Here is a 21,763-nt window from a genome sequence, read left to right as displayed (position 1 = left end):
CATGCTTAACATTCGTTCGTTACATCATATTTGTGAAACTGGAACATTTCACTCCCAGTGCTTTGAATCCACAGGGAAATGAACAAGATGCTTAGTGAGGTCACCTTATGCAGACAGTGAAAATAGGATATTGGGGCAGCAAGGTGGCTCAGTGCCAAGCCTGATGACCTGAGGACCATCACTAGAACCTTCATAGTGGAAGGAGCAAACCAACACCTGCAAGTTGTCCTCTGACCTCTACACATGCCCTATGACAAATGTGTAAATATACCCCATACACAAAATACATAAGCAAATAAAAAGTGAAAACAAGACTTTTTAAATACATTTGTGCTTAGTTGAGGTTGAGAATAAGATCACTGTCCATCACTGAATTTTCTCACCTGTTGTTTGCTTATTGAATGCAACTGATGCAACTTAGGACCAACCATTACCAGTGACAAACAGGCTTTTGTTTTTGTTTTTGAAGATTTATTTATTACATATACAGTGTTCTGCCTGCATGTACACCTGCACACCAAAAGAGGGAACCAGATCTCATTATAGATGGCCGTGAGCCACCATGTGGTTGCTGGGAATTGAACTCAGGACCTCTGGAATAGCAGACGGTGCTCTTAACCACTGAGCCACCTCTCTAGCCCGTGACAGTTTTGTGAAGTGGTAGAACACCGTGTGTTGTTGCTGAGTGTTGCCAGTCACTGAAGAGTGAATGAGCAGAACTTTGCTCGTTATGTTGATCTAGACAGTGGGGCACTTTAAGTCATACAGGTAAAATGATTCCAGTTCCTTTTTCTCTGGGGACTGGACAGGAGGAAAACAGAATCTCAGAGTCACATGTTTTTGTAGGAGTCCAACACAGGGCATTATATAGAATCTTTTAGAAATGCATGATATGCTTTAAAAATAACTTTCTACCTGTTAGGGTAATAGCATCTTAGAGAGTTAGAGTAAGAGAACCAGATTACAAAGCATGTATTTAAGTTCAGTGGCCACTGATTTCTTTCTTTTCAGCCTGATCTACTTGGCAACATACCCGGCCCTTTTGGGGAAGAAATGAAGGGAATTGCAGATGTTACTGGGATTCCTTTAGGTAAAGTTCACCTTGCAATGATCAAAGCATTTAATAAAATGTTGTGACATACTTCTGCTGAAGTCTGAGCAGCATATACAATGAAACGCACACACCCTAAGTGTAAAAGCTCTTTGAAGGTTTACACAGACATCCACATATGCACATCTCACTCAGAAAAAGTAAAGAAAATTCCAGCCCTCCAAAATGCCTCAGATACAATGCTGCCTCTACAAATAACCCTGTTCTGCCTTCACCATGTTAAAACAAAACTGGGAATTTGTATTGTGGTACTTTCTTAACCCTGTCATTACAGTTTTTTGGCTCTCTGGGTTGTTTTCAGATTTTGCTTATCAACAATGGGGTGTTACTGATGTGTGTGTGCATACACTGTTGCATATTTTTAATGATACACTTGTTTTTCTTGAACCAAACTTTCGAGTCACAGGGTAACTAACTATGTACATAGCCTTATAAGTTCTGCAAGACAGTTTCCTAAAACAGATTTATGGACAGCATAACATAAATTAAATTTTCTCTCCTTAACACTGCATTTTCCTGGTGAGTTGCTGACTTCTTGATTTTTTTTTTTTTTTCCCTATATTCCTCGATTTTGGAGAAGAGAAAGACACCAGTCAAAGTTTCTTCATCTATTTCTAATTGATGAAGCACCATTTGCTTAAACTGGTTATCTTTCCCTCCATACATCAGAAGGGCATCTTTGGTCTGTGTCAGGTGGCTGTATGTATCTGGTTCTGTTTGGAAACTTTCATAATCTTTGTTTCATAATCTTTGTCTCCTGTCAGTCTCATGCTACCTCAGTCACTAAAGCTTCACAGTTCATTTTAGCAGTGTAATTGTTCACCTGAGCCTTCCTTCAGCATTTTCCTGGCTATTTGTTCTTCTGCATTTCATATTCTTTAGAATCCTTGTCATCCTGACAGTTAATATTTTGAATGACACTAATAAATCCTTGAATATACTTTAATGTCAACCTTTGTTTAGGTATTGATTTCTCAAGGGCATTTTTTTTTAATTTGGGGAGGAAAGGTTTTGATTTTGGTTTTTTTATTTTTTATTTTATTTTTTTTATTTATTTTTTAAACAAGGTTTCTCTGTGTTATCTTCGCTGTCCTAAACTCGCTTTGTAGACCAGGCTCGCCTAGAACTCACGGTGATCCATCTGCCTCTGCCTCCCAAGTTGTGGGATTAAAGGAGTGCACCACCACGCCTTCCACTGCTCTCTTTTTAAGGCAAATATTCACTGCTGTGTAGCCAGGCTGGCCTTCATTCAGGATCCTGCTCCTACTTAGGGTTAATGGGATTCCTGGGAATGCACAGACTTGCCCAGTGCTCAAAAGTTTTTAGTTTCAGTTTTCAGTTTATATCATTTATGAAAGCAATAGAGTCACCATGTTATGTAACCAGTAGTACTTTCCCCAAATGAATTAATAAAACATTTCTGTTATTTCTCAAGGACGCTGGCTAGTGCTTTTGTTTGTTTGTTTTGCTTCACTAAATGATTCTTTTTAAGGGGTGGCAAGATGGATCAGGTAAAGGAGCTTGTTGCTAAGCCATGGATCAGGTAAAGGAGCTTTGTTGCTAAGCCTTACAGCCTGAGTTTTAGATTCCTGGGACCCACATGTTTCTTCTCATCACCACATGTGCACCATGGCAAACTTACACATATAAATAAACAAATACAAAAATATTCTAACTGCCAGGTAGTGGTGGCACACACCTTTAGTCCCAGCACTCGAAGGAGAGGAGGTGGGTCTCTTGAGTTCGAGCTAGCTTGGTCTAGCCATGGCTACACAGGGAAATTCTGTTGAAAAAAAAAATTCTAACTGAAAAACAATGTAAAACGATAACATACTGGAAATACATACTTATCATCTACATGAGGAAGAAAGTCTTCTTATATCAGGTGGTGTTACAAGTAATTACCAAATTACCAAATATAAGTAACTTTACAGAAAAATGGATTACTAGTTCATGATAAGAGTGAGATTTACCAAAACATAAATCAACTGAAAATTTTTAAAAAATAAAAGATTGAGGTAAAAATATAGTTAAGCACAGTGTGTTAACATTTAACATGAGAGAGAAAAGCATGCTATCTACTTTTAGATTAAAAGCTAAATAGCATTTTCCTTCTACTGTCCTGACTGTTACCATTAACCAAACACTCCCTTCCCCACAGGAGAGATCATTTCATTCAACATTTTCTATGAATTGTTTACTATGTGTACATCAATAATAACTGAAGATGAAAAAGGTAATCTTTGCTAAGGGCGCTTGGCAGTGCCAAGCATATGTAAAAAAAATTTTTAAGAGTAAAATCAGAATATTTACTAACTACACTTGCTGTGTAAATTGTATGTTATATGTAGTTTAGTATATCCTGGTAAATTTTTTATAAGTACATTGAAAATTAGCCTCATTTTAAGACTACTGTAATGCTTATTAAACTTTAAATGAGACATGTGGAAAATGTAGAAGTATTCTAGACGAGAAAACATCTTTTAAAAGATTCATTTTATGTGTATCCGTGTTTGCCTGCATGTATTGTATGTGCACCACACGCATGTCTGGTGCCCTGGAGGTGTATCATCACTGCAGTTACAGTTCTAAATTGACATGTGGGTGCTGGGAACTGAACCTATGTCGTCAACAAGAGCAGCATATGCTCTTCACCACTAAGTCATCTTTCCAGCCTCAGATAAACATTCTTGCTTTCTGTATGTCCATTCTCCCCTTCTGTATAATTTAGTAGAAGTCTTTACAGAGGTCCTTTGTTACTTTGCATAGACACTGTCATAGTCACTATTCTGTTACTATGAAGAGACACCATGACCAAGGCAACTCTTATAAAATAAACATTTAATTGGGGGCTTGCTTCCAGCTTCAGAGGCTTAGTTGATCTCAGGAAGGCACAGTGCTGAAGAAGCAGCAGAGACCTTTACACGATAAATAGTGTCACTCCCTGATGACTAAGCATCCAAATACATGGGCCTGCAGGGGCTATTCTTATTCAAACCAGCATAGGCAGTGACAAATGTGGCAAATGTTTTTCTGAGACCCAATACAAACACTCTCTCAATATTTCCCAGCCAACAAGCACTGTGTCTGAGAGCCCCCACTTTCCTTTATTTTCCTGGCTGGTCCCCAAGATCCATGGCACAAGGTGACTTGCCCTTTATTTACTCTGACTTTTGACCTACACTTAATTCTTGAGATGTCCATCTGTAAGTTTCAATCAAGTCACAGTGATAGAGGTTAAGCTCTCTTTGTCCTGGTTGAACTGCTTTGTTCCCCAAGGAATATCCCCAAGGTATCCCCAAGGAATAACCATTGATTTGTTTCCATATCTGTTCTTATCAGGAGTCCACTGATCTCATATGTTAGATACTGTCCCAATGTAATAGTAATACCAGTTTGAATTTGCTAAGGCTTTTTATTTTGTCTGCCAGACTTCTTAATTATTATATATTTCTAGGTAAACAGTTGTGAACATTTATATCTGCCTGTGTCCATCTGTGATTAAGAATCCATTGTACTTTTAAACTGTGGATACATGTCTCTGTCACTTCCTTCCTTATTAGGCCATTTACTACATGGAAGAAACATGGATTTTGGAATATTTCTTGGGTAAGTAAGCAACCTGACATCCTTTCGTTCCATGAGAAGTATAGAGTGTACTGCCTCTCACTGTAATGAGAAGTAAGTATCCCCTCATGTGTGGAAGATGACTGGATTCTGTAGTGTTAAAAGGGCAGGCACACTGTTTCAGTAACATAGCAGTCGTATCTCAGAAGTTGCACCTAATGAACAGAAATTGAGGCCATGCTTGGTGGGCATAGATGCTTATTTTCGTTTATAACTTAAAGAAATATGTCATCTTGACCTTTCCAAAAAAAAAAAAAAAATGATGGCTCTATGATTTGAGATCTTATTTGAGTCGGGCTCTCACTATTTATGTGACCAGAATTAATCAGCTTGTCTGGGCCTCAAGTTTTATACCTAGAAAGGGGATGGAATCACCCCGTTTTGGATGAAGAAAAGTTTATTCTGGCTCACAGTTCAGGGGTTTCAGTCCATGGACTTTTCTATTTTTAAGGCTAGTAAGGTAGCATCATGCTGGTGGGAGCAGGTGTCAGAGGAGGCTGCTCACCTCTTCAAGTGAGGAATCCATTAAAGATAGTGTAGCCCCCAAGGGTATATATTCCTGCTTCCTTCATATATGTCTCTCTTCCTAAGTCAGCATCATCTCCCAATACTCAGATTATTAACCCATTAGTGGATTACTATAAGAACTTCCCAAAACCTTACTTCTGAACATTGGTGCACTGAGGACCAGGCCTTTACCCCCATGAGCCTTTGAGGTACATTTCATATCCAAACTATCGCACACTTATAAAGGTCTTGTTAAGGGTTGATCCCAAGTGACCAAGTAGAAAAAGCACCTATAAACCTGACATTGTATCTCAGGCCTATAATTTCAGCCCTTGGAAGGTTGAGGCAGGAGGATTATAAGTTTGACGCCATCTTGGATTCCATAGCAAGACCTAGTCACAAATACACATTATCCAAGTAATGCCTGACTTTCACCTTCATCTTTGTCTTTAATGTCACCAACATTTGTCTTTTTTTTAGGTGGAATATAAACAACAACACTTGGGTTATTACGGAGGAATTAAAGCCTTTAACAGTGAACTTGGACTTCCAAAGAAACAATAAGACTGTTTTCAAGTCTACAAGCTTTGCTGGCTATGTGGGCATATTGACAGGATTCAAACCAGTAAGAAATAATGTTATACGGCTTTTATAAGCAGCTTTGTGTCCTAGTTTTACTGTCTGCGAGTCTAAAAAAATTAGGATATAAAGAATATGAAGGTAGGCATGATGGCATACTCCTCCAATCCTAACTCTTTGGAGGCAGTTCCCAGTGAGTTCAAGGCCGGTCTGGTCTACATAATGAAAACACTATTTCAGACAAAGAATGTGAAGCCCACTTTATTCCCTTGTCCTTATCGCTTTCATCAGTATGAGACGCCATACCACAGAAAAGTAGAAAAAAATAATGGTTTCTGTGTCCATTTGAAGATAAAGAGCATATGGCTGGCTGTCAAAGCCTCGAAGTAAAAATAGAAGTCACACATGATGAGTTCATGACATTTTGCTCCTCATTTTTGTTTTTCAAGACAGGGTTTCTCGATGTAACCTTAGCTATCCTGGACTTGCATTGTAGACTAGGCTGGAATTGAACTCACAGAGATCCGCCTTCCTCTGCCTCCCAAGTGCTGGGATTACAGGCGTGTGCCACCATGCTCTGTTTCATTTCTTTTACAAAACATGTGGCCATTAATTTCCTATCTCATATCTCATTACCCAGTACCCAGTTCAGATCTTTCTGGTACAGAGATGGAGCCTTTAAGAGCACATTGACATTTCTGACTGCATTGCTTTGTCTTCTTTTCAGGGACTGTTTAGTCTTACACTAAATGAACGTTTTGATGTAAATGGCGGTTTTCTGGGTGAGTGGAATGTCTGGAAATGCAATGGGAATCTCAGTCTTTTTACGGGAGGGTAGTAATCTAACCTCCTCTCACTCCTGTGACACTGTCTGCATTTCCTCTCTTCCAGGTATCCTAGAATGGATTCTGGGAAAGAAAGATGCCCAATGGGTAGGGTTTATCACCAGATCAGTTCTGGAAAATAGTACAAGGTGATTTGTTGCTTTATTATTAAATATCCCTGTTAAATAATTCATTAAAGTATAGAAATCCTTGCCAAGCCCCTGCTTCACATCCATCGAGGAACTGTTGTGATATTTCTTAGATGATTCTTTGACATTCACATGGAATCATTCCTGGTTTTTTGTTTTGTTTTGGTTTGGTTTGGTTTTGGTTTTTGGAGACAGGGTTTCTCTGTCTAGCCTTGGCTGTCCTGGACTTGCTTTGTAGACCAGGCTGGTCGAACTCAGTGATCACCTGCCTCTGCCTCCCAAGTGCTGGGCTTAAAGGCGTGTACCACCATGCCCAGCTGAATCATTCCTGTGCTCTCATAACAAAGCAATTAATTCAAATATTTAAAAGTATTAGAGATACTGACACTAGGAAAGATACCTAATTTTCTTTTGTTATAAAAAATTTATACCATGTGCATAGGAAATGTTATACAGTAAAATCTTTATATAGATACATTGTTTCTTGCCATGGGGGATAAAATTCATAAATTGTAGTACATATTAACCTAGAAGTTATAGTCTGTTGATGTGCTGAAATAATGATGAATTATCTTTAGCTTATACTATGCCCACATGACTTGGACTAAATGAGTATCGATCTTTTTTTAAAAAAGATTATTTATTATATATACAGTATTTTGCCTACATGTGTGCATGCACACCAGAAGAAGACACCAGATCTCATTACCGATGACTGTGAGCCACCATGTGGTTGCTGGGAATTGAACTCAGGACCTTTGGAAGAGCAGCCAGTGCTCTTAACCTCTGAGCCATCTCTCCAGCCCCCCTGATCTTACTTTTTAACACTTTCCAGGGAATAGAAGTTGGTTATCTTCCTTGATTATCCATTCCAATACCTCCTACCCCAGACAGGGTTTCTCTGTGTAGGCTTAGCTGTCCTGGACTTGCTTTGCAGACTATACTGGCTTCAAACTCAAAGAGATCCGATGGCCCCTGCCTCTGAGTGCTGGAATTACAGAAATGTGCCACCAAGACCAGTTTCTACCCCAGCTCTTCTTAATGTCCTTCATATTCAGTGTTACTTTCTGTTCTCCAAGTCTTGTGGGTTTGTGTGCATGTGTGCGCATGCGTGCGCGCCCACACACACACTTTTGTTTTCTTGATGCAGGATCTAAATATATTCTGAGATGGTTTCAGACTCACTATGTAGCCAATGACCTTGAACTCTTCCTGATCCTTTGGCCTCCGTTTCCCTGTGCTAGGATTAACATGCCCAGTTTATGTGGTGCTGTAAAATGAACCCAGAGTTTTATGCACGTACTCTGCCGGCTGAGCTACGGCCCCAGCACTGTAACTGTACTTCCCTTTCTTCTGTTGTTGGATAAAAGGCCTAGAACATGACTCCTGAGAGCTTCAGATTAGAGGTGCTCCTAAAATTCCCACGTAAAGATTATTGATTCCAGTATCATTGCTTATTATCCTTCTTCAAAAGCATGTTCCTCAACCAGTAGCTTCCTCAACTTTTCCCATTCAGCTCCTTTTTGTCTAAATATGCTTTACTTGACTCCAAGTATATAGGTATATAAAATATGTATGCAGATCAAACATTTACTGTAAAGAAATTTACTTTAAAACAATTCTTTGGTATACATAGAACTTTTACCATTCATTAAAGACAAAAGCTAATGTGCACACAATTGACATGGATATACCTTTAATTAAATCCTGACTGAATATTTGTTACCACAGGATCCTCCTTTTTCAGAGTTGATTGTTAATGCTCATAGTGCTGTTTTGTTAGTTCTGTCATCATCCCTAGTCAAATTTCATGTCACAAATTTTATGAAACTCACCAACAATTCAAATAGTAATTTTTAAAACTAGAGGCTGGAGCAGTGGCTCAGTGGTTAAAAATAACTTGCTGTTCTTGTAGAGGTCCCAGCCTTAGTTTCCACCACCCATATGTCAGCTCACAACCACCTACAACTCCAGGTCAATGGGCTCTCAGGCCCTATTCTGTGGCTCCTGATCCATGTGGCACACATATGCATACTCAGACACACATGTGCTAATAATTTTCATAGTTCTAATGTAATTCAACCCAAGATAAACTAGTTTTATACTTACCATTGGGGAATAACAGAATAATATTAAAAGGTTGTTTCCATAATTAAACCATTGTTTGTATATGAACAGAAAATCCAGGAGGTATAATAATTCATTAACAGTGCTTTAATTCCAGCTGCTGTCCTGAGTGTGAGCTGAGGTGTTGGCCAGAGCAATGCAAAGTGCACCTTCAGAACCAAGGCTACAAGGAAGTTGCACATGCAGCTCAGGAGGTGACTCCCAGAAACACCTCCAATTCAGTTGATACTTATGTGGTTTAGAACTAATCCACGGTCATTGCACATTCAAAAACTGTTGGCGTGTGTGTCTGAGTGTCCACATTCAGTTAAATAAACTTAAGGGGCCTCAGATACCTGTTTCTCTTTAGTTCCTACAACTAAAACACATCATTCAAAATCAAATAAAAATGCTTACTTTAAAAAAATTTTTTTTTTGTAGTTATGAAGAAGCCAAGAATACACTGACCAAGACCAAGATAATGGCACCAGCATATTTTATCCTGGGAGGCAACCAGTCTGGGGAAGGTTGTGTGATTACACGAGGCAGAAAACAGTCTTTGGATGTATATGAGTGAGTGCATTTGATAAAGCAAAATAAGTAAAAACAAGAGCCCAGGCAAATGTAAAGCCTTAAGAGGGAATCTCTCTTTTTGTATCTAGACTCGATCCTAAGCATGGCAGATGGTATGTGGTACAAACCAACTATGACCGGTGGAAAAACACCTTGTTCATTGATGACCGCAGAACACCTGCAAAGATGTGTCTAAATCGCACGACACAGAAGGTACATTGGCACTGTTATATACTGAGAGACACTGTCCCACTAAGGATTGTCTTAGTTCTGGTGTTTTTCTTTGATCTTGAAGAAATTGTAAACCTATTACTGAGTATCTCTAGACACACCTTACAGAACTTTTGCTATTAAGGAACAAATTTTTGCTATAATTTTCCTTCCTTACACTAGTGCCACACACCATTCTATGAAGTTAAATAAGAAAATTTCAGAACTGGAGGAGGAGAGAGAGAAAAATGTGATATATTAAACTGTCAACTGTTTCTAGCAGTGACTCCAACGGAGGTGCTTTTGGAAGACTGGAAAATGTTTTAGTCGTTGATGGCCCACCCATATGGGTAAAGGCTACTAAAGGGCTTTATTTAACTTACTGAACACAATTGTTTTTTTTTGTGTCTTAGAATCTCTCATTTGCAACCATCTATGATGTCTTATCAACAAAACCTGTCCTCAACAAGGTATTTATATATACACACATAATACTGCTTTCAGGAAAGAATTTGCTTATATGATTTGTCTTTTTCTGTTACCTTCGATCATTTTAAGGTTATTAGCTATGTCCGACTCCAGTGTTATTAGTTAGTTATTTATTGATTCGTTTTCTGAGACAGGGCCTCAGGAGACTGTGTCCCCAAGCCAAGCTTTGAACTGACTTTGTAACCCAGGCTGGCCTCAGACAGGCACCACCTCACTCAGCTTTAAGGTCTGATACTTGAAAAAACAAACACACAAACAAACAATTTTTGTGTGCCTGACACCACAACTTTAGGAATATAGTAAGGATGCTGCTCACTTGGCAACGCTGTCAGTGTTGTTCCAGTTTTACTTCTATGGCATTGGACTAAGTCTAGTTTTGACTTAGCCCTGTGTGTCAGAAATCGCACAATTTATTTTTCATCTAACAACTAAAGCTTGACTAAATGGAGTGCGAGGTTCATTTTCGGGTAGATCCCTAAGTCTTATCAGGGTAGGGTTTCTCCGTAACTTTATTACATCTTTTTATATTTCTGTGAGCTGTAACCAAGATACCTCATCAGCCCACTTCTTATAGTCATTCTTTGTACAGAGATCATTTCTGGATACAATGGCCCTGTGTATTCCATGTTCTTTGCTCTTTCCTGAGTCTCCTCAAAATAAGGCCTGTACTATCTCTGCCAAAACAAAGCCCTCTTCCCTTTAGCATTCATTTGGAACTAACTGCCCTCCTTGGCTTAGCTCAGTCAAGCTACCATTTCTGCTTTGCAGCGTCTCCATGTGGCTTCAAGGTGGGGTGCATTGCATGGTCCACATGACCACAAGGGTTTGGGTGTGTGCTTTCTACTCTGTGTGCCCACATATTTTTTTTCTGGAAATGTGTTGAGAGTAAGCATAGCCAAAGCTATGCTGTTGTGCTCCATAGTGTATCCTTGGGCTTGCATGTCTGCCAGTTACACACTGAAGAGGGCTATGTGAATCTTAAAGTGCTCACTGGGTGGTTACTATAAAATATCATTATAAAGCAAATTATTTGGGGGGGCACAAAAGTAGTAATATGTACAAGAAAATCTTAGACTTGAAAATATTTTTAAAATGAAAATAACTTTTTTTTTCAGCTGACTGTATTCACAACCTTGATTGATGTTACCAAAAGTCACTTTGAAAGTTACCTGCGGGATTGCCCAGACCCTTGTATAGGCTGGTGAGCACCCATCAGCCAGCCTATGGGACATGCCAAGACCTGAAGTCTGATCTCCTTCCATAGGCTAAGACTCAAGGCCTGTTGTCTTTTAGTCATGAGATTGTCCTCAGTGTGTTTAGTTTATAGACTGTTTTTGTTGCTTGTTTGTATCATCATCATCACTTCAATTTACAGGTAAATTCTTTACAGGACGCCATGGAGAATTTGCCAGTTCATTTCACGTTGACACTGGGGAAGGGTAACTCTGACCTCTATGGAACACATCAAGGTTCTCTGCTGGTGTTTAATCCAGTGCCCTGTGTGATTAATGTAAAAGTTGATTCACCTTTTTTTTTTTTTTTAATCTACAGATTTGTGTTTTCTGTGGCCCAGCATTTTTCTCCTGGTTCTCTCTTAGAACCAGCATGTTATTCACCTTTACTGTTAGTGACAACAATGCAGTCTATGAGATGGACATTTGATGCTTATTTTAATGGGCAATAAATAAACCTCTCACTCTGGAAATAGCATTTTAGAGAGTTAAAAATAATCATACAAACAGTATTTTTAAAAGCATTAGGTGTTCTCGCTTTCCTAATTATTCTATCTGCCACTAATGCCAGAAGTTGCTGGCTTCAAAACTTTGAATTCAGCCAGGCGTAGTGGTGCACGCCAGTTGTCCTAGCACTCAGGGAAGCAGAGGCAGGCAGATCTCTGTGAGTTCAAGGCCAGCCTGATCTACAAACACCAGGACAGCCAAGGCTACACAGAGAAACCCTGTCCCGAAAAAACCAAACAAAAAATTTGAGTTTAAGAACTCAGCACAAACTCATTATTTTAAATTCTTAAATGTATAATCCATTTAATGTTTTTTCATTTTTTCTTCTAATCATCATATTTTTTAGCTTTTCATACAATATATTACCAGTATTATGAAAAATGCTAACAGCACTTGTTCATCTAACTTTCACAATTGACAGTGAAATGTATTTTGTGCCAGACTGTCCATTTAATTTTGTATAATCTCAGTTGTATTGTGCTGCTCAATAAACAATCACTGTCAGTCCTGTCAGCACTCATGCATGCTGACTGGGTGTGTGCCTGTGTTGGTTTGAGGGTGGGGGGGTTATTATCAAGAGATACACGCTGAACATAATATCTAGATTAAACAACAAGGGTTATGCAAGTAGGTTACTTATGACTTAAATGGTCACAGTCTGTCATGACTAATACTTACCTCTTAACCCAGTAGTGTCGACCCAGTTCGCAGGTATGCAAAGGCTGCTTTTACCCCAGAGACTGCACATAGGGACAGTATCCAAAAGCAAAAATTATTAAAATAGAATAAGATTCAACTAATGGAAAAAAGAAAGCTTTCAATTTTGACCCTCTCATAAGAATGCAATGAGGTAGAAATTATCCATCTGGTGATGTGTGGTAGACCTTGATAGTATACTCTGTGACATTCTGATTGCTGCACACTGCTTACTTAGTAGTAAGTCAGTGACTTGGAATAACTGGCATTAAAACTTTAGGTAGCATTGTTTAGTGGTAAAGTAGCTTATAGATAGTGTATGTAGCCCAAGCTTATTTACACAGGGGCTTACAAACAACTAGAGTTAGATTAGAGAGGAGTGACTAGGAGGATGGTAGCCAAAATGTTGCCATTTTCCTTGGTTAATGGTCAGAGATGTTATGACTTCGGTTGGATCCAAAACATAGGAAATAATTTACCCGCTTAATATTTTGGGGGTTTTTGTTGTTGTTGTTTTGAAGGAGCCCTCTAGCCTCACACTTGTGATCATCCTGCATCAGTCTCCAGAGTACCAAAACTTGGGTGTCTAGGAATACAATTTGAAATGGAATCCCACACAACCTAGAATTCATCAGGCCCTAGGTTGTCCTTAATATCACAACAACTATTAAAGAGGCTGGAGAGATGTCTTAATGATAAAGAGCCCTTACTGCTCTTGCAGAGAAGGCAGGTTTATGACCCAGTACCTAAACGGTGGCTTACAACTAACTGTATCTTCAATTTTAGGAGATCAACACTCTGTTCTGGCTTTCTCCAGTACCAGGCTTTCATGTAGCACACATACATAAACATGTAAAGAAAAATACATACAAATAGAATTTTCCTGAAAATAAAATAGAGCTCTAGGAAATCTCGCCTTGGACAGGTAGCACATACCCAGAACTGTGTATGAGGCTTTGTAACAGAAACAGCTCTGCATGCAGCAGCTTGTTTTCTCAGCAAAGCCGCTATGCTTGAAGGCCTACTCGACAGTGGTAAAAATAAGGTTGAGTTTCTCAGTTACTAACAGGAGGAATCAGGGCTGGGGTTTGAGCCAGAGGTGTCCAACTCTTGGGCTTTTATCATGACACTGTATTTCATAAGCACAAGTAGCACAGCAAGCAGGCTTGATGTGGTGTGGGAGTTTCTACTTGAGCTTCTGTGTCCTAAGCCACCAGGCTGAGCGTGCCATTACTTTGGTTCTGCCATCTGCTGGTTCTTACAAAACTCTTCAGCTTCCACAGGTATCAGAAACCTTTTTTGAGATTTCAACCTGCTGATAATGTGTTGTCTAAGAGGGCACATGATTTTCACTTCTAAAGACTCACGTGCCTAATTTCAGGGATTCTGAATTCAAGACTCTTACTCTGCATCTGATACAGAACAACATTAAAAACACCAAGTTCAGGCTTCTTTTCTTTTTTTAAGACAGGGTTTCTCTGTGTAGCCTTGGCAGTCCTGGAACATACTCTATAGAGCAAGCTGCCTGTCCTCAAACTCAGAGGATCTGCTTGCTTCTGTCTCCAGAGTTCTGGGAGTCAAGGCATGTGCCGCTACCACCAGACAAGTTCAGGCTTCTAAAGTCGGTGAATTGCAAAGCCTGTGTACTTGTTACAATCCTAACAGTATGTGATCCTTGTTAGTTGATGTAAATTTACTTACCCTCACTGTGTTACAACTGTGGATGTTGGATGTGGCCAGCAAATCCTCATTCTGTACTCCGGCCTAACTAGCAAGCTAAAGGGGTGTGGCTGGCCCTGAGCTGTCAACACAGCAACTTGTCAGCCTTTGGGGATGTCCTCCCTCTTGAATTGGGAAAGCAGGATTTCCTAGCCAGTTGCCACAGAGCAGACTGGTTTGCTTGGGCAATTTTCCACAGCATTTCTATGTACCATGTGAAAATTTAAATCAGATTCTGTAAGGACTTGCTTTGAATAATAAAGATTGTCTCCCTACAGGGCAAAAGGCAGACACATGACTATTGGAGTAGCTCTTCATGTATTTCTGGTAGTTTCCTAAGATTGAAGCACCAGGCCATGTGGACGACAGCATCCACTTGGCCTATCCATCACCTCAGTGGACTTACACAGCTTATACTTCCTAGTACTACAGAGGTCCTTAACTCTGCCCAGGAGTGCCATCAAGCATCAGGCTGTGACAGGGCAGATGGCTGGCTTACAAACAGGGTCAGCTCTTGTGCCATTCGTGGTTCCTGTGACTTCATGTTGCACTCGTGCTACAGCTACTCCTTGAGATACTGATCAGCTGATGTAAATCACTTGCCCTGTTGATCCAAGGGGCCTGATCATCTAGGTTTTTATGTAGTGAAAACCTACATAAATATATCTAGCTTTCAGGCATACCTCCTTTTTTCCTGATTCTCACTGGTCAAAGTCACACCTGACTAGAAAGGCTGAGCAAGACCAAGCAGGTGTATAAGACCTTGCTTTCTGCAAATGGCACCACTATCTAAGTGACATGAATCCTATGGAGCATTTAAGAGTTTATGTTCCAGATACCATGGAGCTCAGGTCACACCACTTTTGAGAAATGAGTGGGTGAGAGGTGCTGAGGCATTAGATCCTGGTCCATTCAGCTCCAGACCACAACTAGAACTTGTGCTCCTGACATGGAGGTATCCAATCCAATGGCCCAGACTATTTTTTTTTTAATGCATCTGCAGTAGGGCATAACTATTAGTAATTGACAAGAAGTGTTTTCATTTGGCAATGAAAGAAAAGCCATTGGTTATCACATATCTTCTGAAACATTCTTGAATGATTGTAAAATATTGCCTTAATTTACCACATAGGTTGGTAGTGTAGCTCAGTGGTAAAGTGTTTGCCTAGCATGTGTGAGGCCTTGGATTCAACCCTCTGGCAACAAAAGATAAAGGTGTTTTGTTTAAATTACTACCCAACACCACGAGATGGTTGACTAAGGACTTGAGTTAATCCCGGGCACCCAAATGGTAAAAGAGAGTGACTCCATGAAGTTGTCCTCTGACTTCGACATTTGTGTCATGGTATGTACACACATACATACACGATAAATGTGATTTAAAATATTGCCACCTAATTATGCTCCTGAATTTATTCTGTGCCTAAAAACTTAAGGTCAGGTTTGATAGCACATGTCTATAACCCCAGGATTTGGGAGGGTCAGGAGTTCAAGGACATCCTCAGCTACATTGCTGATAAGACATTTCAGGCATAATACATGCCAACAGAATGTTTGGAAAGTCTGTGCCTTTGAATATATAATTTTCCTTCATGCTTTTTATATTATGTATTTCATAATTTAAAGGAAATATAATGAATTTTTCACTATGTCCCCTCCAGTTTACCTCAGCATGTATTATAAACACTATTACATTTCTTTAATATGCACAGGCATTGCTATTTCACATGTGTTGGTCGGGGGACAACTTTGTGGAGCTGGCTCTCAGCCTCTCCTCCATCATATGGGCTATGGAGACTTAGGTCATCAGGCTTGGTGGCAAGTACCCTTACCCACTGAGCCATTTCATCAACCAACAAACATTTTATTTTTGTATGCATGGCATAGCATGCAAAGAGGCTGGAAAATGTTGGAATTCTGATTGCTTCCCCAGTGGGCTGACTGAAGACACCTGTCCTGTGGTTTCATTATTTGCCTTTGTAAAATAAATATTCAACAATGACTTTCTCAGAGTTCCTCCAAGTTTGGGAATCTAGTTATAAACTGTTTCTCAACTTTGCTGGCAGTTCAGCCAAAGCTAGATACCTCTGGACTGTTGTAGTGTTACTCACACAGATGCTTACTCAGATGCATGGGTGTACTAATAAACATTTCCTTGTCAAGTATTTAAAAGTAGTGTTGCATCCGGTGGTGGTGGCACACACCTTTAATCCCAGCACTTGGGAGGCAGACGCAGGTGGACCTATGAATTTGAGGCCAGCTTGGTTTAAAAAGGTTAATTCCAAGACAGCCAGGACTAAACAGAGAAACACTGTTTTGAAAAACTTAAAAAACAAAACAAAAATTCAATAAAAGAAAAAAGAAAACTAAACAAAAGGACATATGCTTTTTTTAAAAAAAAAAAAAAAATACTTTTTAGTACCCCTTTTATTGCAGTGGCTTTGTAGGTTTTGTCTTCTGGTCTATACATACTGGGAGTCACATTAATGGGTTATTTACTGTTAGTCTACCTCTGATAGATGGAATTGATGGAATTGAAATACAGCCCTTTTCATTCAATTTTAATTATCTTCATTAATGTTTAGTTCATCCTTTCTTCCTCCTCCTCCTTCCTTTCAGGCCTGCCTTTCCTTTTGCAGAGCTGATGTTGCTCATGGGACTTTGTGCATGCTAGGACTTTACCCTGAGGTACATGCCCAACCGCTTGCGTTCTCTTTTAGCAGTTAAGCCTACTTGCTATCTTTTTTCTTTCTCCTTACAATTTAAGACACTATTACCAGCCATGGTCACAGTGGGAAAGCCAGCAGTCAGTTCGCCACCTTTACTAGTACACGTGACTCTTGACATGCTGTCCACCTGCTATTGATACCTAAATGGCTATTTTAAAAATATGAATCGTCGTCGTTCTGAAATCACGAAGGGCACATCATGTGGGCAGATATTAGTAAAATCCATTCACTTTTTCTAGTGACTTTTCTGTCGTTACCCTTTTGAACTTAACAACCTTTTAGATTTTATTTTTAGGTGTATGTGTGTACCTGCATTATGTGTACCAGGTGCATGCAAAAGCCAAGAGCCCAAAAGAGGTCATCAGAGTCCCAGGTTGTGCGTTGACGAGTTTGAGTGCTAGGAAGTGAACCCTGATCCTATTCAAGAGCAGCAGGCACTGTTAACTGCTGTGTGCATTCTAGCCCTTAATCCTATTTTAAAAATAAATTTGGCACCATACTTTCTACTGAGAGATTTTTTTTTAATCTACTGAAAATTAGCTGAAGATTTGCTGATAACTAATAGAATATTAAAGGCTTTTAATATCCATTAAGACTCCAAACATACCTTTTCCTCTGTCCAGACATCTTTGCACAATTTCTCCTTTATCAGCCTGCTACTTCACTAATTTCACAGTATTTTACACACACACACACACACACTTTATATATGACCTAGAAAAAGAGACTTTAGAGGGCTTGGCAAATCATGGATGTCTATCTAATCTTTGCTGCAAAATCATGCGTCACTAAGAAGTTGGTGCAAAATATGTATTATGATCTTTGTCCTATCCCACCACTTAAAAACCCAAAACCTAACAGTCTGGGAGATCTCAAATAAGACATAACACTAAAAATATATTTGTTGGACAAGTGACATGGCTCTGTAGGTAAAGGTACTTGCTGGCAAGGCTGAAGACCTGAGTTCAGCCCGGGGGCCCACCTGTTGGAAGAAGAGAACAGACTCCTCCAAGTCGTCCTCTGGCCTCCCCACATATCCCCCATAGTACACATGCATCCACATGAATAAATGTCACAATTTAATGTATATAAATACAACAATTAAATGCACATTTTTTAAAAAACAGGCAGGTATTTTGGTAATACTGCAGGTTAGTTCTTGAGCCCCCATTTGATCAGCACATTCTGTACAGTGTCTTACTCAATCCAATTTCTTCAGTAACAGGAAAACAATGAGGATAAAAGTCTACTGACCTTAAGGTCAAGGTTGTTAATATCAGAAACAGGTAGGTAGAATAGAACTCCAGTTGCTTTGACAAGCTAACATAAAGTTGTTTTACTCTGCCTTGAGCTGAAAATGAGTTATTAGGAGGAAATGGCAAGTGAGTTTACAAAAAAACAAACAAAAAATGCCCTTCTAGAACAAATCTGAAAAGGTATGCTTCCTCTTAACATCCACACAGACTTTAGCACATCATACTTAACTTAGATATGTTCAAGCTATGAAAGAAAGACTCAATCTCAAAAATTTCTCTGTTCTTTATATATCAGAGATTATTTTTTTAATCAGTGCAACTAAGAGACAACGAAGCATGTGCTCTTCACAAGAAAAATACTCTCCAGTGCCACCTTCAACAGTTAGTGTCATTATTCTTCATATCCTGACTTTTTTAACGTTAAAAACTTCCAAATAGGACACAATTCTGGAATGAATTATAAAGTACCAAGGATATGTCAATTTAAATAAGAATGCAATTCAGAGTTATATGTAGGATGTACATTTATTAACAGTCAAAAAGCATTTGCCCAAAGTAAATGTTACAAAATCCAGAGTACCTCCACAGTCCAGGTAATTAGTTACTGTAGCATTATTTCTAACTACACAGAGTTGTATCTTACTTATTGGGATTTTTTCCCCCCTCTCTATCACTAGCCAAAGTTTTAACTTACAAATTAAGACACACAGGAATACTTAATTTACTTTTGAGCAATACTTACTAGAAAAACGTATTACACACATTATCTGTTCTCAATCTCTAGGTATTTTAAAACTAAAATATGAAAAAACAGACTAGATAGCAGGTATAACCTAAGGCAAATAAACTAGTTTAATAAAGTTCCTAGGTACCATGGTAATAGTTAACATTAAATACAGTTCTTCTGTATGCATGCAAAGAGAGAAAGAGGAAAAGAGAGGGAGAATGCATTGCAGTATGTAAGGCTTGGCTTGAGGATTAAAATGAAGTTTCTTGCTTTGCGTCTGGAAAATAACTTGTTTGTATATATAATATAAAGTATTGTTCTAATGTCCCTCAAGTCAGTCCAACTTGGTAAGAGTCCTTGGCTCTGGATTCGTAATTCTCCAAATGAATTTTAATGAGGTTTGAGATATATGGTCTTAATTTAAATTAACAACACAATTAAAGCCCTCAGAGGGAAATAATCATTTGTTAAGCCCTGACTGGCTGTTTATATTAAGCTAGCACATAAGTGAGAATTATTTATTTGGTTTTTTGAGGCAGAGTTTCTCTGTATAGCATTGGTCCTGGAAATAGAACTGTAGCCTCAACTGACTGCTAGCCTCAAACTCAGAGATCCGCCTGCCGCTCCCTCCTGAGGTGCTGGGATTAAAGGCATGCGTCACCATTGCCTAGCCACAAGTGAGAATTTTAAAGGAATACCAAACAAGTTCTTATAGGGTATTTTAGACAACTGTTTAAAAGTTTAAGTGAATACTTAGAAATAACAACTACTCCACTCTTTAAGACTGACTTATTTGTGGTTAACTGGCTCTAAGATAAGCAAATCAGGGAGGTGGGTAAGTATAGATGAAATCAGAAGGCAAATCACTTTACAAGTTGGTTTACTTGGTGATGAAGAACTCAAGAGATTTTTCTTAACACCTGGTTAACTAGGTTCTCTCTCTCAGAACACTCAAAATCAACTGTTAGACTTTGGTTTTAAATTATCATCTCAAAAGGCATGTTTGTCCTTAGGCATTAAAAATCTTATTGTTCGCTTATATAAATTTAGTTATATTTATCCTACTTGAGTTTCTTTTTATTTTAAATTAATTAGAATGCTACTTGTCTGTACAGAAATACTCTCTACATTTATATAAATCTTTTTTTTTTTTTTTTTTTTAATTTTTAGAATGAAGCAACATAGGGATTTTCAACTCTGGAAAATATTAATCTAATAGATAATTTGGTTAAGCTTTATGTACTAACAACATCTAAACTCCACACAGTCTGGGTTACTAACATTTGAAGACCACTGCACAGATTCTTGGTTACTTTATAATTCGCTTTGTTAGCATCAGGCCCAACAGCAGCAACACTGCATTATTTGAAGGGCTGGTCTAAAGCAAGCCTTTAGAATAAATAATGTATTTCTCCAATTCTTGACCACTACTGTCTCTGCTCAGTGTTAGGGTACATAAAACAGCAATTTGCTGCATAGAATTCAAATAAATTTCCCAAAAGCATACTTTACAGATAAGTTCAAACTTTATTTAAAGCTACATGTTAAAGTTAACATACCAAACATCACAATGAAGAGTAGGGGTCAAGACCATAAGAAAAACAGTAATAAAAGAAAAAGAAAAATCCCATAGTATGTAAAGGTTTGAACCTGTCCAGTATTCAGATTCTGATTTTTAAACTGCCATGGGCAGAAATTAGCACACCCATCAAAAATGCAGTGTTAAACTAATTTACATTTTATACAGATCAAAACAAATGTTTATTTAGTGTCTTTTTTATTTTATTTTTTTAAATATATGTACTGACTATGTAAGTGAGCTAGATGAATCTCTGAAGACATTTCATATCCTCTGGGATCCCACTGTTTCTGAAAAGAAAAAAAAAATGATTAGTGTTTCATAATACTTACTAAAATTTACTTTTAAAATTCTCTTCCATAAAAGCTCTTACTTTACATAGAAGATCACAATATAAAAATTTTAATTTAGTTCAAATTCCTTGGCAAAAAAAACATAGAATGAGGATTTGTTTTTCATGATGGAAGATAGAGCAAATATTTTTCTCTAAAAATATTCTACTACAAGGTAAAGAAAATAACTATAAAAATGATTAAGTGGAGCCGGGCGTGGTGGCGCACGCTTTTAATCCCAGCGCTCGGGAGGCAGAGGCAGGCGGATCGCTGTGAGTTCGAGGCCAGCCTGGTCTACAAAGTGAGTCCAGGACAGCCAAGGCTACACAGAGAAACCCTGTCTCGAAAAAACGAAAAAAAAAAAAAAAAAGATTAAGTGAAGACAAAAGTGGCTAGAAGAAAACAGAAGAGATAACAACAATTACCTTGAATGCCCTGACACTGTACAAAGAGAGCTGCAGCTTAGCCCGCTAGGACAGGCTGTAGCTACTAAGACGGGTCACTTGGATGGGTAGAACTGAGCTGAAAGGTAAAGCTTTGATGTATCAAATGTTCTAATCATTACCCATTTCCAGAAAAAGAAAAAAAATCTTGTATTTTAAATATTCCTTGAGAACGACAAAAAGAAAATGCTTTGGTATTGACACAGGAAACAGGAAATACTCTGAGAATATATACATAAACACACACACACACACACATACACACGAGAGAGAGAGAGAAATGGGAAACAAAAAGAACAAGAATAAGGCTTAATTATTACAACTATTGCAATTATGAAAACAATATGTGTACTTATCTGAATAAAAAT

The 21,763-nt window shown here is 38.5% G+C and overlaps 2 protein-coding genes across 6 annotated transcripts in view; one reads left to right on the top strand and one right to left on the bottom strand.

Moving 5' to 3' along the window:
• Positions 1–11,716, top strand: part of Asah1 (N-acylsphingosine amidohydrolase 1) — a 30,813-nt gene extending 19,097 nt beyond the window's left edge. Inside the window, exons 5-14 of the mRNA XM_051169540.1 lie at positions 1,012–1,090; positions 3,273–3,347; positions 4,675–4,720; positions 5,726–5,870; positions 6,552–6,606; positions 6,716–6,797; positions 9,345–9,476; positions 9,566–9,689; positions 10,100–10,156; positions 11,291–11,716. Of these exons, the coding sequence (XP_051025497.1) occupies positions 1,012–1,090; positions 3,273–3,347; positions 4,675–4,720; positions 5,726–5,870; positions 6,552–6,606; positions 6,716–6,797; positions 9,345–9,476; positions 9,566–9,689; positions 10,100–10,156; positions 11,291–11,380 (885 nt within the window). The 3' untranslated portion in view covers positions 11,381–11,716. The remainder of the gene's footprint in view (positions 1–1,011; positions 1,091–3,272; positions 3,348–4,674; positions 4,721–5,725; positions 5,871–6,551; positions 6,607–6,715; positions 6,798–9,344; positions 9,477–9,565; positions 9,690–10,099; positions 10,157–11,290) is intronic.
• Positions 11,717–18,919: 7,203 nt separating this feature from the next.
• Pcm1 (pericentriolar material 1) overlaps positions 18,920–21,763 on the bottom strand; it is an 81,488-nt gene continuing 78,644 nt past the window's right edge. For all 5 annotated transcript variants that reach the window (XM_051169534.1, XM_051169537.1, XM_051169535.1 and 2 more), the window contains one exon: positions 18,920–20,910. In XM_051169534.1, coding sequence (XP_051025491.1) covers positions 20,885–20,910 — 26 coding nt within the window. In that variant the 3' untranslated portion in view covers positions 18,920–20,884. The remainder of the gene's footprint in view (positions 20,911–21,763) is intronic.

This window comes from Acomys russatus, chromosome 27 (genome assembly GCF_903995435.1).
Source record: "Acomys russatus chromosome 27, mAcoRus1.1, whole genome shotgun sequence".
Classification (NCBI taxonomy): Eukaryota; Metazoa; Chordata; class Mammalia; order Rodentia; family Muridae; genus Acomys; species Acomys russatus.
Note: the sequence above shows the minus strand (reverse complement) of the source record. Positions and strands in the feature narration are given on the sequence as shown.